This window comes from Nipponia nippon, unplaced genomic scaffold, assembly GCF_047370975.1.
Source record: "Nipponia nippon isolate SJK-2023a ecotype South Korea unplaced genomic scaffold, ASM4737097v1 scaffold_6, whole genome shotgun sequence".
Taxonomy (NCBI): domain Eukaryota; kingdom Metazoa; phylum Chordata; class Aves; order Pelecaniformes; family Threskiornithidae; genus Nipponia; species Nipponia nippon.
Genome location: NW_028262380.1, coordinates 69,815,005 through 69,830,944, shown reverse-complemented (window position 1 = coordinate 69,830,944; position 15,940 = coordinate 69,815,005). Strand labels below are relative to the sequence as shown.

Sequence of the window (15,940 nt, the reverse complement as noted above, 5' to 3'; positions counted from 1 at the left end):
TTTCATCAGGCAGATGATATACTGGCCAAAAGCTTTTCTAAATCTTAAGTATAAACAGGTTTTCAAGAAACCTCATCCTCAACCCTCTTAATTGAGAGGTTAAGAGCAAGATAGAATCTTATCTCCAAATTTGAGCTACTAATTGTGTTGTCCAGCAAGGCTGCAGAAAAGCGTTCTAAGTTAAAACACTGTCACAGTATTAAAAACTATATTAGATTTGACATTGGAGGCTTGCACCAGCCAGCTGAGCTCAGAACCTCTCCTTTCTGCCTTTCCAATGTGGGAATTACATGATAACCCCCTCTGCAAAAATATCTGGGGAGAAAGACAGTACCTCATCAATTTCTTTTATCACCAGAAGTCAGCAGATTTCCATCTGCTGTCTTCTGCTTAAGCATTTGAATCATCTTTGGCAACGTCTCATGGACTTACAAACTCGTACCGAATCTGTCACACATGCATCGCCCCAGCTGTAAGCATAAATACCCTATCTACAAAATAATTCACTCCTAAAAAACAGTTCTTGCAAACTAAGAACAATTTATTTGCCTTGGGATTCAAAGAGATCTTACAACAACATTTTAAATAAAATTACTTAGAATTTCATCTCCACTTCACACACAAATGCACACATGCAAAAGGTGCACAGCAGTCACAAGCTAACGGTACCATACCCTCCATCTCTCCCTGTAAGCTCTGTGTGAATACATTGCTCTGCCGTCAACTACTAGTCACACTAACTCCTTGCAATATCGTTTCCAAATAAAAGAGTTTGGCAAGCATTACCACAGTACAGCAGAAAGCAGTTAGAGGCATTTTTAACCTATTTGTTGCATCAGAATATGCAAGATATACTTAACACAAAACCATGAGCCTTTTAGTTATTTAGAAACTTTACGACATGCCCAAGATCCTCACATCCATGAAAGTAATATGGTCATACAGGGCACACAGTGCCCAAATGATGGGAGAGATCTGGGTTCATGTTCTCCCCAAATGCTTCAGCCAATGCAGGTTGCTGTGTAAGACACTGGATCCCCCTGGAGAAGGAAGGATTTCATACAGGCTGCCCAGGGAAGGCAGCGGACAAGCGGGAAGCAGAATAGGTATGACGGAGGGAGGCTTTAAAACATCCGACACCTTTGAGAAAACTAATTAGAGGAAAAGAAAAGACTTTTTCCCCCTGTCGGTGAACAAAAGAAAGATGAAATGCTTGAGCGAAGGCCACACAGAAGCAGAATACAGGCATGGCATTATGTGCAAGGCATGAAGTAATTTCTTTATGGAGAAAGCTCATCAACCGTCAAATACTTCTAAAGCAGAAAAGTACATCTTTTGGTTTTGTCCTGGAAGATTAGTGCAGCGATGCAAGATAATGCAAGTTTGCAGAACAGCTATGAAAATCCAATTTAAAATCCAATTTATAAGTCTTTCCCATTTTTCTTTTGCTAAAAGGGAAAACAAAACCCAAACAACTCTTCAGTTAAGGCATGCTTACAAAGGAAAGTCACACTGATGTGACCGGTACTGACATAGACACAATCATTTAGAAGAGTCCAGGCCTTAATTCAGTATAAAAATGAATCCACACTGCTTAGTAGAAGAGCTGCAGCTCTTAAGTAAACTAAACTCAGATACATTTTGTTAGCAGAGATGACTTCTAGGCACTCACTAATTAGGCACTGACCTAACACACAACAACATGATCATCATGCTTCTAACTTGTTACAATCCAATATTAAAATAAGTGCACAAAACATCTCCAATGACAAAATGAGCATTTAAATAAGAGAGCTTTCTCTGTTCAACTAAGTTGTATAAATCGAGCCCAAGAGGAGAGAATCAGTGCAGAAAGGACTGATATCTCACCCCTTCCTCCAAAGCAACGGATACTCCTTTTCCTGCAAGGGGTTGCTGTACTCAGAGTGGATCCAGGAGAACAGGTAATGCGAATACTGCTCTTCTGCTTCCACATAAAGACACGGAGAATGACTTTCACCCACCCCGAAGGCTATATAAACTACTTGTTTTTAGACCGAGACGTGTCGAAAGACCTAAAACATCCAGTTTTCTGGACTTTGCTCTGGTGATGGCAACCTCCGTCCACAGGATGGATGTAAGTAAGTGATGGAGGACAGGTAACACCGAGACCCCGGCAGCTGCTTCGATGGTACTCATCAGCCTTCAGCCACATTTTCACAGTCATGGCACCCAGCCACAGTGCTGTCTGAAGAGGTCTGTCCCCAGTCTTCGCTCCTCATTCCCATTCACCCACAGGAAAGCGCTCTCTCTCTTCTTTCAGCTATGCCAACACAACCGCATTACAGTACAGCCCCAACTTAAGCTCTTCGAAGTTTGACGTGTTTGCAGATGAAGAGAAGGGCATCACACTTAACTCTGATCAGTCTGCTGATGGGTTAGTTTCACAGCAAACCTAGAATTGAGGGCAATGCTGGAGAATCAATGCTTCTCATTGTTGAACCACTGTTTAAGTTCCAGAGTGAAGCCATCTCATGTCATCAAGCCCACAGCCTCAGCAATTTGAAAGTCAATTGTCATTCTACAATTTAAGACAAATGACTTCAAGAGTTAATAATTAGGGAGTACAAGTCAGCAGAAGCTAGATCACAAAAAAAAGTGACAGCTGTATTTACATCCTCTCTTGCATATATAAATTCAGACCACTCTCACCACAGTGAAAAATTGTACATACAATATTTCTAATCAACTTCAAGGACACACAATCTGATTTCCCACAGAGCAACCAGGCCAAATTTTATACCATGTTCATGGGTGGATAACTTTTTAGATTATATCTGTGCAAATTTCAGGATTATGTCACTACAGAAAGTGCAATTAACAAAAAAAAAAACCCCACCAAAACCAAAACACACCCACAAAAGGTTCTTTTTTTTCTGTTTCTATACTTTCAACCTCCGCCTCTGTCACAAGAACTGTATCATTATGATCTACAGAACTTCCGCAGGATCACCCTACATGTTATCATTATTACAAATGATGTAGCCTGTTGACCGTTTCAGCAGATTTGTTTATTTTGAACCCTCAGGATCAGCTAGGTCCCTCAATACCTTGCTTTTAGCCAGTCTTACCTACCAAGAAGAATCCACTGGCTTCCTTCACCTGCCTTGGCCCTCAATGGGCAGACCACAGCTGTTAGAACAACCGGTGCAAAATTCCAGTATTTCCATGAAAAACAAATAATCCTAAGTTCCACTTCCTACTGTGCCTACCAAGCTGGGAGTGGCCTGGATACATCATTCTACATCATTCATTCTTCCTCTCCCAGCTTTTGTCGACCACTGTGTCAAAAACCCATGTGCTAAAATGGCAAGGTCTGACAAGTTCCCATACAGCCCTTTAAATACTGCCAGCACTAATCACTTTCTGCCTGCTAGTATCAAGTGTTTGTTTAGTTATGGTTCTGGCAACATAATGAAAAACAGCTACAACTTTTTTCCATCCCTTCCCCATACAAACAAAACCCCTAGAAATTGTTTAGCTACTTGTTGCTACTACCTCAATCCCACAGCTTTGCCCACAGGCAAAGCACAGACACTAATAAAAGCTACGTGGAAAGCCGTTTTCAAAATTCACATAGAACTTTTGCATTCTAAATCAACATTCACTATACAGACTGCATTCGCATACTAACATACTGGATACAGTGCACAAAACTTACTTAAATTCCGAGGGTAAAAATATGCAGAAACAAAGACAGAACTATTTCTGTATTCTGAACTCTTATCAAATGCTGCCGGTTTATCTGACCGTCACAAAAAAAGGAGTGCACATTTATGGATCCTACTCCCACTCAAGGACTCTATCTTCAAAAGCGATCTCTCCATCTGTACAGTGGTATCATCAATCAGACTATTATACGTACAACTGCAAGAAAGCCTAGATAAACATGCACTGTGCAAACAGGTTGAAGAGCAAACCCAAAATTCTCAAAATGTTTCCCCAATAACTAAAAAATGTTTGGAAAATTGACTGGGTATCTCAAACAATCTCTAATTCAAGGATAACGAAGTCAGAAAGGTACAAGAACGCCTCGTTGGACCACCTACAGTGAGACAGAGGAAGAAATCCTTAAGAGGCCAGGGGTAATCCATGAAAGGAGAGTCTGCAAAGAATTCCTCAGCAAACACAGCAGGGGAAAACTTTTAAGGCAAGAAAATCTTTTCATGGATTTGTCAACACTGTCCATAATTCAAAAAATTGAAAAAAAAAAAAAATCTACAGCCAACGTGGGGTGGCTGCTGGTCACTTTCCATGCAAGAATGAGGTGGTTTATCAACATACAACACTGAAGAAGACCGAAGATCTCAAGAGCCTACATGAAAACACACTTTACAGTGGATGTTAGTTCAGATTATACATCGTTTACAAGTCCATAGAGCATTCAAAGGCTGAAGAGACACTTAATCTGCCGGTAAATATGCACAGGACCTTGAACCAAACATAGATGTAGTCCGTATGTTTATTTTGATTAGCCTGAAGAACTAGCTGCAATGCAAGTGGGTAAGGAAGAAACCACAGCTTTTCAGAGAATGAGTTTGACTATTTTCTGCCAATTCAAGAACTGGTGGTAACACCGCCGGGTTCTGCATCTGCAATTTTACAGAAATGCATACACGTTGCCTAAAAACAATGAAAGGTTTCGACAAAGGTATATGCACAGTATTACGGAGACCAAGATGCGTATGACCCAAACATCTACAGAAGCGTCTCCAGTTGCCAGCGGTCAAAACCAAAGCATTCAAGGAACCTACTTTACAAGGGCATCCTGAAGAATATGCAGAAGCCAAAGCGGATCTCTTCTCATAGTATGCGTTTGCGAATTACAACTTGGTCTTATTTTAAACAATGCCTGTTAGAGGTTCAAAAATAAAACCTGCAAGCATCTGGGCAAGTCACACCCTGACGCATGAAGGCATCGGACACCGGTGATCACCCGCACACGGCTTCACAGCGCGTAAATCCTCAGGGAAAGCTTCACCCGTGGCACACGGCCGAGCACCGCCAGGCCAGCGCGGCCCCCGCCGCCCCGCCAGGCACCGGCCGCCGCCCTCGGCCGCGGCGGGGGCGCCGGCTGCCCTCCGGGACGGCGGCCGTGGCTCCCCGAGGGCCGCGATCCCGGCGGGACCCGCCGCCACCCCGGGGGAGCCGCTGAGGGAGACGGCGCGAAACGCGGCCCCGCCGCGCCCTGCCCTGCCCTGCCCTGCCGGCCCCGGGACCCCGCCGCCGCCGCCCTTACCCGCCAGTCCCCCGCCGCCGCCATCGCCTCCGTGCCCCTTCCTCCTCTGGAGGATGAAGTAGGGGTTGGCCCGCTCCGTCACCCACAGGGCGTTCGCCAGCAGCACCTCCTCGGGGTTCACCCACATGCTCCCGGCGCAGACAAAGGCCGGCCCGACCGGCTGCCTGCCCGCGGGGCGCGGTGACTCACGCACGCACCCTCCGCATCAGACGCCACCATGCCCGGCCGCCGCGGCGGACGGCGCAACCCCGCGGGCACCGGCGGGCGCAGGGCGGAGGGGCGGCAGCCGCATGCTCCCGCCGCCTACCCGCCCACCGCCGGGCGCGGAGGGGCGGCCGCAGCGGCCAGGGGCGGCGGCGGCCCCGGCAGCACCCGCCGCAGCGCCGAGGGCAGCAGTGACATCAGCGGCCGGCGGTGACGCCACGCAGCCCGCCGCGCGCTCGCCTCCCCGCACAAAGCCGGCGGCGGCCGCCGGGCACCCGCACCCCGCGCGCCTCCGCGCGCTCTGCCTGTCGGGGCGGGGGGCGCGCTTCGCGCTCCCTGCACCTGCGCGCACGGTGGGGCGGGGCCGCCGCGCGCCGGGAAGGGGGGCGGGGCTGCGGCGTGCGCGCCGCGGCGGCCGTTTGCTCAGCGCAGCCGCTCCTCTCAGCGCGGCCGTTTCCCGCCCCGCGTCGCCGTCCCCCCCCGCACGCCTCGGGGCGCCGAAGGGGCTTGGCCCTTTCAGCAGCCATCGCTGGCTGGCGGTCAGCCGCTGGGGTTAATCTGCAGGGGAGGAGGTAGCTACGTCCCGTTTTTAACCACCTCCCTTGAAAGATTTGGCCTTTTCACCCCGTGGCGCGGAGGAGTGTGTAAAATCGGGTGTTGAAAGAAAGAGAGGGCTCTGGCCTCGACTTAGAAGCGGCCTTCCACAGGAGGCGGTGGGACTGCCCGCTTGCCGCAGCCCCTTTTGCCGTACCCCTTCTCTGCCGTGCCCGGCGCTGCTTTTGAAGTTCACCTCTGCTGCTGAAGGCCACGTCGTGCCTGCTGCCTAAGATCGGGGGAATTTTTGAGGGCCTGAAAAGCCCTAAAATAAACGGGTGTATTTGGCAGGTATGCCAGGCACGCTCACAGGGTATAGCATGTACAGGTAACAGTTTTGGACCCCTGCGGCTCTGAACACTATTTTGATTTCCGAGTTAGACTCGCTGGCCTGCCTTTAGTCAGAAAACTGTTACTCTCTGATCAGATACTTACCTTCAGTTTAACAAAGACATTGAGAAGAGTAAATTAAACCCCAAAGGAAATAATAAGACCATGTTCCAAGCACAAACTTTTCATATGCAGGGCCCAGCTTTACAGCAGCGTTCAGCCTTTCATCGCCTGGTGCTGGGGTGGAGCTGGATACCCAGCGCTCACCATGTGGAGATGGACACACGGTCATGGGAGAAATGAGTCTTCGTCTGAGGCAGCGGTCATGCGGCTGTTACTGTGTAGGTAAAAAGTTCAGGAGAGGGAAGTGACCGTCTCTGATGAGCGCTTAAAAATTGATAGTACTGCTGCTGGTCCCGCTGCACCATGGGGAATATTCGTCATTGTCACTAGGCAGGAGACTGCGATCTAAATGGGAATGCAGAAGAGCTTCTTCACCCTTTCCGAATTTATCATGGAATCAGATTATTTTGAATTTTAGTATTGTTGAAATGACCTTGTCCTTTTAACTGGAAGATTTTGGGAGGGGGTAGTATTTTTGAAGAAAATCTCTGAACAAGCAAATTTCTTATAGTTTTGAGAAGAAATTTCAGGATTTTTTTTTTTTTTAGAGCAGCTCTAGTTAAAACCTTCATGCCAAATAGACTGAAAGTTAAATTCTAGCCCGGCTAAAAGTAGTGGCAAAAACTCCTAGTAGCTTCCTTTAGTAAAGGCAGGATGTGACACACACAAGGCTCGTCAGTGCTCCTGTGTTGTCGTAGGGGTACTGCTGGCATTACATACTAGTGATGTCATCACCGCCAACAACCTGCAGTAGAACTACTAAAACCACACTGACATTTTAGGAAAGAATAACCAAATGACACTCTGCTGCAGTCAGAGCTGGTGATGAAGTTCATTTTCTTTGTGAACAGGGCAGCTGACCTGAAGAAGGAAAAGAGCATGATCAGAGGCTGGGAACTCCTCCCGCTTCCCATTCCTAACTTCCTTTTCAACAGCGGGCACAGACAGTTACGCATGCAAAACTGTAAGCACTGAAAACAGCTGCCAGGCCTTATTAGTGCCAATTAGTCAGTTTTAGATGCAAGTAGGGTGACATATATTGATGGCATAAAGAACACCAAAAGCGTAACTTCTAACATCCTTCCTATTTATTTTCCATTAAGCGTTCTAGAACATTTGAATAAAACTGGAAAGAAATAAAATGTCATCACTCAAGTAAATGGCATTTAAAACGAGGTTATATTGTGCCTTTTTGTTGCTGTGTTGTAGGTAGTATCAAGGCATTTTTAAATGGAAACCTGATCTGCTTTCACAGTATGACAAATAGGTGTTGTGCTATCATGGCTGACCTTTTTGTTGAAGCCAATGCAAATATTTTCCCCTGTAATATTTTTGCCTATCGCGTATTTTTATCCCTCACGTAAAATGCTTGTCTATGGGTATTTTTTCAGATCTTAGTGCTCCATTGAAAAGTTTCTTTTTCATCAGGTAGCTTGGGAACAAAATAAAGAACTTCTGGCCAGTCCTGTGAGTTACAGTAGGAATTAAAAAAATCTTAGATGCAAATAAAGGAATTATTGCCGCAGCTTGTTTTGTAATATTTTGTTGAAAATACTTATCAGGTTGGAACCTCAGTGTGGTTTTAACACTGAATGGGACTGTTTAAAGATCTCTATGCCATTAGATTTAAAACTTCAACATATGCCATTCAGGTTTGAAAAACTAATCAATCAGGAACAGATACCAATACAAACTAAGGAGTTATTTCTTATAACGCTATATTATAAACCTCTCGGGGAAGAAAATAAACATGATTCTAGAAGGACAACCATTGTGCGCAATGCCATCAGACTAATGGACAATAACAGTACTCAAGCAGGAAAAAGATGAAATAAAGCAGACATTTTACCATTTATTCCCCAGAAGACCTTCTTACAATGGACCTTTGTTTCTAGATGCAGCCAACCAGCATTTGCTAGTGGTTCAGGACAGCCATTCAGTTGACTAGGAGCAAAGATAAAATATCAGGATGTCAAAAATTGTCTTTGAGAAACACACATGTTGTTCAGGTTGGAACAATAGCTGTGTAGGTCCTACAGGAGGACTTGCCTTAGCATGGAGAAGCACCTAGCCATCATTACCTAGGAGCTTAGGGCCTTCAACTGCTGTAAATCAATACCTTATTTGTACATGGGGAGGTGGGTGTTTAGATTTTTGTGAGAGTGTTTTTGTGAGAGTGTTTTATTTTATAGATAGTACTAAAGCTTTAAAAGACTGGAGGACATTGCTTTAGGTGGGATGTGGGATGAAACAGAAAGTGGGGAGAAAAAAACGTATCTGAGATTTCTTAGTGTGTGGTCAGCTCAAGCGCCACAAACCTTAGTGTTTACATGCCCATAACACCCCATATTTAAGTAACTCAAAGCATTCAAAAACATTGTCACTTTTATCATGCTCCTGCAAGTACATATTAGGAGCACTTTTACAGGTGAGGAAACCGAATCATACAAAGTGATTCTTGCTTTGGGTCGTCCAGCAAGCCTGCGAGTAAAAGTAATCAAATCACAGCACCCGCTGCCCGCAGCTCCCCGCTTCCCAGCTGTGATCACCGTAGCCTTCAAAGGCAGGACCAGGGCCAGTCACTCTCAAGCCCTTTATCATCCCCCAATAATTTTATATTCCTTGGGTCTAGTCTCAAAAGCCATTAATGGATTGGTTGCATGCGTCAGTCCCATTTGTGTCAAGTGCCTGCTGCAAGATGTACGTTTTGGATGAAGCACAAGATTCAACGTGTGTCAAGTCTTCACTCCAAATTGGAACACGACCTGCCTGATAGGAAAGCGTTAATTTTTGCAGGATTGAGGCAGCTATTCAGTACCGGGCAGCCAGAAATATCATTTACTATCCCAGGAGGACAGCGTCAAAATGTCTCCCAAGGGAATCTGGAAACAAAATATTTCAAGGTCAAGGAGGGAGAAGGGATGAGAAAGAATCCCAAACAAGCCCCAGGAGTTTGCAACGAGGTGAGGGCATGTTTGCCTGCACGAAAGCAATTTGAGAGGACAAAATGTGCCCTTACTGCATAGGCTAGGTAAGCATCTGCACCTCATTAAAAGGATGCTGACAGAAGGGGTTTGGATTTGCTGCTTTGCAGAAGAACAAATCTCATGCGTTTTTTTTTTTTTACCGTTTTCCTTTCTGTAACCTCTCTTGCCTGTCTTCTATGCTATAAATGAAAACATTTATTGGCTTCTGCTTTAATGTAGCTGGAGTGAAAGGTGATGTCAAAATAACAGGCTAGCAGCAGGGCATTCTGTTCCTATCGATGTGGTGATTCTTAAAAGGGAAATGTCCGGCATTTCTTCCAGGTACCTGCAGAGCAGCAGGGTGGATCTCCACCGAGCTCCAGCGGCCGGGTCGGGAGCTTGGCACACCAGAGGTGGAACAGCAGAGCAGCGTTTGGACGGGCTCAGGCATGCAGCAAGGCAGCAGGGAGAGCACCTGACCCTCAGGCAGGAGCTGTCGACAGCGACTCTCTAATTTACCCGTATTCAACAAGAGGCTTTTACTACAGCTACCTACCTACCAGGAGGTCTGTTACAGCTGAATTGTTTTATGTTTGCATATTTGAGAGGAAACATCAACTTTAAAGATAATATCCAGTTGCCTGTTTCTCTTCCCAGAAAATTTTCATTGCCTGGCAAGACTGTCAAATTCAGGAGAAACAAACTGCACGCTTTCAGTCTGGATGAGGAACCTACGTTTCCAAGGAAGGTTAAAGAAAACAGTTTCATATTCTGCAATGCAATTTTTGCACTTCCCTATAATTATGACAGCTCTTCTTGAATATGCCACTTACTACTTTTTCTCTCACTGTGAATGATGGCTTTTTTAGGCCAGTCTTTTGTGAGATTCTGCCACTCTCCCATGGCAAAGGGACAACTTGTTGTGGGTTGATAAAAAGCAGTTCCCCACTTTCTGGCAAGACGTTATACTTAACTACCCTCAGGTATCATCCTGACTACTTTCCTCTGTATAAAGCAGTGTCGGTGCATCAGGCTCTCCGCAGGTAAGGCAGCTGCCTGCCCGCAGCCCCCAGGGCTGTTTGTGGCCTGCCTTGCTTCGTGAGGTGCGTCAGATAAGACTCTCAGTTTCCAGCTCTCCTGTCGGGTCTATACTATCCTTTGAACTCCAATCATTTCTGAAGCGTAGGTGTCAGAATTGGACACAGTATTTTAACAGAGCTTTACCAATTTTTGTTTTGTTTTGACAGAAGCAAGGTCTTTGCTACTTCGGAGACACTCTGTCTGAATCACCCTTTTTTGACACAGCACTGCACTGGGAACACATTGAGCACTTTATCCAAAATCTGCATGCAGGAAGAGCTTTCCAAAGCAGCCACCCATATTTTGGATATAACTGGCACTCTTTGCCGTATATCTGGTTTATGGACATAAGCACTGGGCTGTAGTGGATGATCTGGGTCCTGATATAGCAGTGACCTTACATCACTATTTATTATCTTGTCAATCCCTATGTCATTTAGAAACATTGTCATTAAATATCCTTTAGCACTGTATCGATCATGTATAATATTAGAATTATATATGGACTGCTACAAACCGTCCCACTCACTATTATCCCCTTGTTCTGTAATCTGTGTGTTCATTTTATACCCAGCTGTTATGACCAAGTTAATTCCATATATGATCCGTCTTTAGAATTAAAATTGCTTTGGTAAAATCCAGACATGTGATACCAACTCTACTATCTCTATTGACCAAAGCTTTTACCCTGCCAAAAAAAGAAACAAGCTTTGTTTGACAGGACCTACTTCCACGCGACCACGTATCGACCGTTCAAGATAAAATACAATTATATTCTCATCCTGGAACTATTTGTTAACATTGTGGCAGATTAATCATTCTGTTATTGTAACAAAGTTCAGTGATAGACTAACTAGTCCATAGTTTGTTAGGTCTAACTAACTAATTAACACAGCTTGTTGTTTTTAAATGTGGGAACTACAGCAGGATAAGGACGGATGTATAAAAATATCAACACCTGCTGTTTTCCAGTGGAATGAAAATAGAAAAAGCTTAAGAATTAAAACTCCGGAGAAGTTATTAAAATTTCCTACAATAAAACAAAGCTGACATAATCATAAAACTGAGAAGAAAAACAACCGCCCTTTGAATATGCCTTAGGAGGCTACACACAGCTGAACTAATGTTACTAACATAAGTGGAAAGCCAACAAACATTTGATGGCAGCTCATATTTTAAGTGCAACAGTGTCCTGAAAAAGGCACTGTTATCATACTTCAGTGAGATGCTAGGAAAAAAGGGAGGTATACGTCTTGGCGGCAGCAGATCCAGCGATCCCACTTCATCTTGCACCTTCCTGTTAGCACCTTCGGGAGCCACCAGCAGGCAGGCAGATGAGAAGTCACCGAACCAGTTCAGCAAGCGGCTTCCTTGGCACTGCTTCTTCAGCATGACAGGAGTGAGAAAGTTTGAAGAAAAACACTGGCAAGGAATGAGGTTTCTTTTAACGATTTTGATGGTTTCATTACATGCTCTTGTAATTAATAACTTGTACCAGTTGGAGATGATAGATTTCTTGAGGGACAGCATAAGTTATGTTGGACAACAGAGAAATGCTGGACTTAATTTGGCTTTAAGAGTGTTAATACTCAGTAATCACTTACCCCAGAACTTCTTCGTTAATTACTTATGCTAAGTACCTGGGTCGTTTATTTGTGGGGTTTGGGTTTTTTTTTTTTGTTTTGTTTTATAAAGGAGAGGTTAATATAAACTTGTGCTCTGAGTTCTACTAATGTCTCTTTAATTGAACAGGCTTTTCAGAAAATGAATTATCTTTGATACCTATTTCTGACGCAGTGCCACATGTACGATAGACTTTTGAATATGCACCAAACAGGGGACGTAATTTTTTGATTGAACTCCTTGATGATCTTACCAGGGCCCTTTTTAAAACACGGTTGAGGTAAATAGGGTATAGTTGAATAATCACTACCTTAGTATTTCACAAATTATTGTGCAGTGTATTGTTGCTTCATTTTACCTTTTTTATTTTTGTCTGTTTCTTTTTAAGTGCCCCTGAGCTGTCCTCTACTTACTTATAAAATAGAAGAATATGCAGTGTACACCAAATAATTTTCTAATAGAACTCTAGTGCAATCAGTGAAAATACATTAAAGAGGAATCTTGTTTTATGTTTCTGAATGCTTAATAGTTTATTATGTGGCAGCTGGTATCTGAATTGGTACTTAGAAATTCCTGTTATATATCTTAAAGGAACTAGATGGTTCCTGAAATGCTGATAAAATATGCTTAATTTAGCATCTAAATGACACGTAATAAACTGTTTACCAGTTGCTTGCTTGCTTATTGAAAACAACGTAGACAACACCAAGATGAGTTAAGGTCCTGAAATCTGAAGAGCTGACTTTCTTTGAAAGCATCACATCTGTTCCAGTTGAACACGTTAAAATCCGCCGTAAACAATATCATTGTACTTGGTATAACCCAGCAGGCCAGGTTTGCCATAGCAGTTGATCCACATAGCCTCGCAAAACCAAATACATTAATTGGTTTGTGCTAATTTCCTGAACGAACCATATAAAGAAACACTGACCTGGATAATGTTGAGATGTTTTTCAGTTTCATAGAGCGCTGTTGCCTATATGTAATCATGGGCTTACAAGACTACATTGTGTGTTTAGCTCTCTGAAACCTAAAAGAAGAGGAAAGCATGCAAGTTTTTATTGTTGTTATTATTATTATTGGTTTTGTAGATCAAAAAAGAAAACATACATTTCGGGGTTCACCAAAAAGCTGTGGCCAAAGGAGGCTTTGAAATGCATGCCTATAACTTTGGGATGAGGTGGTACTCAGTGTAAGCCAATGTGATGCCAACTGGACTCTTAATGAATCTTTAATTCTTAGGAAATTTGGAAGAGGATATTCAGGTGGAGGGAGATAAAAAGTCTTTGATTACCACAGGAAGAGAAAAAGGTATGAAACAATTTTGTGAAAAAGCATGGAAGGCCCACTCTGATTCCTTTCAAAAGACAAACAAACCCCCCTGCCCCCCTTCACTTGCACAGTTCAGCCCTACCCCATCTCCGTTCAATGACTGGATCCCTCCAAGGTGGTAGCTGAGGGGAAATGAATTGAAATATGCCTGGCCATGGGCATGTTGCTTCATCAACTTAGCACCAGCGGCTGGCTCCTGACCTGTCTGCAGTTGCAGAGGTCACTACAGGGGGCTGTTACCATGCTTCGGTGAATGTTAGGGAGGGGATCCAGTCACGACTCACCCCTCAGCCTTTCTGTTTAATCTGGTCATTCTCGCCTCTCTAGTCCCAGCCTGTAAAGCCTGGTATTTCTTCGTTAGGATCTTCTTTACCTTCTTCCAACCACTTCTTCTCCCTGTAGGCAGAAGAGAGTGGCAGTTTATTTCGGTATTACAATACATCCATAATGAAGAGCTCAAATAAGGGTGTCCACCCAAATGAATGTAGAAACCAGCACAGCTGATGCACTCTCTGCACAGCTGCCTGCTGGCCAAGGAACACATGACCAGCAAGCAGGTTTCATTGTGCAAGTTATGGACAAATACAGAGGTTGATTGTTTGAAAATAAAAATGCAAAACTAGTGGTATATTGCAGAATACAACAACTGACACCCCCTTCCCCCCCGGAAGAAATTGCTGTTGCGGGCTGGGCGATTACTTCATGTGTTTGCTCATGATTATGTCTTGTGCTAATGGCTCCTATGGAAGGAGCTGCTCTATACTCCCTGTGCTGATGGAGCTGTATGGGAAGAATTTGGAGTGAGGGAATAAGGGACCAGCTGGTAAGAATAAGCTGCCCCTCAGGAATGCTTAAAAATGATTCTTCAGTCATTTATAACGATTTCCCTTCCATCCCACTGCCTGGGAAAAACTATCTACAATAAATCAAATGTTGCAGTTGACTAGGTGTATTAGCAGCAGCTTTCTGTAGAAAAGTATAGTTGGGATCATTTTCAGGTAGATATTCCCAGTGGTGCAGACCTCAAAAACCAAGAAGCAGAATTTCTGCATATTTTCCTCTTTTGCTTGAAAACAGGCACTGAGAGCAGTCGTGGAAAACATCCACTCTAAAAGAAATCTGTTGAGAAAGTCACACATATCTGTCAAGTCATGAACATGCACAGCTATGGCAATTGGATTGCAACCTGAACTACAACATGGACTACGCCAAGAGCTTTCGATACAATTAATATTTTATTTTGCTGTTCATTTGGTTTGCAATTTGCATGGACTGTTATGTCCAAGGTGGTCTTAACAGCATTTGTAGTGATTTGTGTAGTTTTATTAAATGTCCTGTAGTAATTCAGACATTTTTTTATTCTTCTCTGCTCACTTACCCTGATGTAGCAGGAAGGATATGTAAAAGTTGATCTGTATCAGAAATGAAACTTCTCTCTGTTAAACATGTCAGAAGTTTTAAAATTGTTTCTGTTCTAAAAACCCAGTACATTTTTACTATAGTTTAGAGAGCAACGTATCAGAGAGCTGTTAGAAATCAATCGTCAGGAAGAAGTATGTCTGTGTGAAGAACTTACTTCTTGTTTCTAATTTTTTGGGGGTGGAAATTTGTGTTAGAGAAGGCATTCAGCACACCAGAGAAATTATATCTGCTGTAGCAGAGAGGATCATGCCTGTGCTTTCTACCACGCATACATACCCAGATCTGTTCTTAACCCTTTCAGAAATCTAGTATAGAGGCCAGGTACTCTCAGCTGAACTGCCACCCTGCTTGCCGCTGCCAGTTAAGCTATATCTGTAGAACATTACACGTTGATTTTAACTGTAATTTTACACATTACACTTCAGGGGGAAAAAAAACCCCACAAACAGCCCTGTTTGTGGTAAGGATTTTGAGCTCATGAAAACTGTAGTAACTTATGCAAAGGAAAAAAATAACACTGAAATAACGTGAGCATTTGTAAATATATAGATATACATTTTATTAATCTGTATGCATGTATTTATATATAATAAGATGCATTTGCCAGTAATAAAGGGTGGCAGTCGATATCTAGTGAACCATTCACTAATTTTATTTTTAAAGGAATTTATCAGTATACATACTGTGGTCACATTCCCATGACAGAATTTCCAGCAGTCCTGAACTGCAACGGTTTGGAGGAACTTGCAGTTTCAGATGTCTCAGAAAACTGAGACAAACAGGAAGGTTAAAGTTCAGATGTAAGAAAGAAAGAAATGAGAGACTTCTGAGCCACGTACGCTACTGACGTACCTCCAAGGTAAAACGAAAGCTCTCATTTTAAGGTAATATCCAATTAAAAGGCTAATATCTGTCATTTTGTTCTGCTTATAACCTGCATGGTAAAAGCTACAGAGAGCTTGTCTTCATTTGGGTGTCTCTGTTAATT

General features: G+C 43.6%; 1 protein-coding gene and 1 long non-coding RNA gene across 2 annotated transcripts in view; both read right to left on the bottom strand.

The window, feature by feature from the left end:
* Positions 1-5,595, bottom strand: part of TBC1D9 (TBC1 domain family member 9) — a 55,063-nt gene extending 49,468 nt beyond the window's left edge. Inside the window, exon 1 of the mRNA XM_087737207.1 lies at positions 5,279-5,595. Coding sequence (XP_087593333.1) covers positions 5,279-5,405 — 127 coding nt within the window. The 5' untranslated portion in view covers positions 5,406-5,595. The remainder of the gene's footprint in view (positions 1-5,278) is intronic.
* A 4,117-nt stretch (positions 5,596-9,712) lies between these two features.
* On the bottom strand, positions 9,713-15,702 carry LOC148051546 (uncharacterized). Its single transcript, XR_015699898.1, has 4 exons — positions 15,636-15,702; positions 13,815-13,926; positions 13,130-13,228; positions 9,713-11,997 (listed from the first exon to the last, which is right to left on the bottom strand). It is a non-coding gene; the product is annotated as an uncharacterized LOC148051546 (long non-coding RNA).
* Between the last annotated feature and the right edge of the window lie 238 nt (positions 15,703-15,940).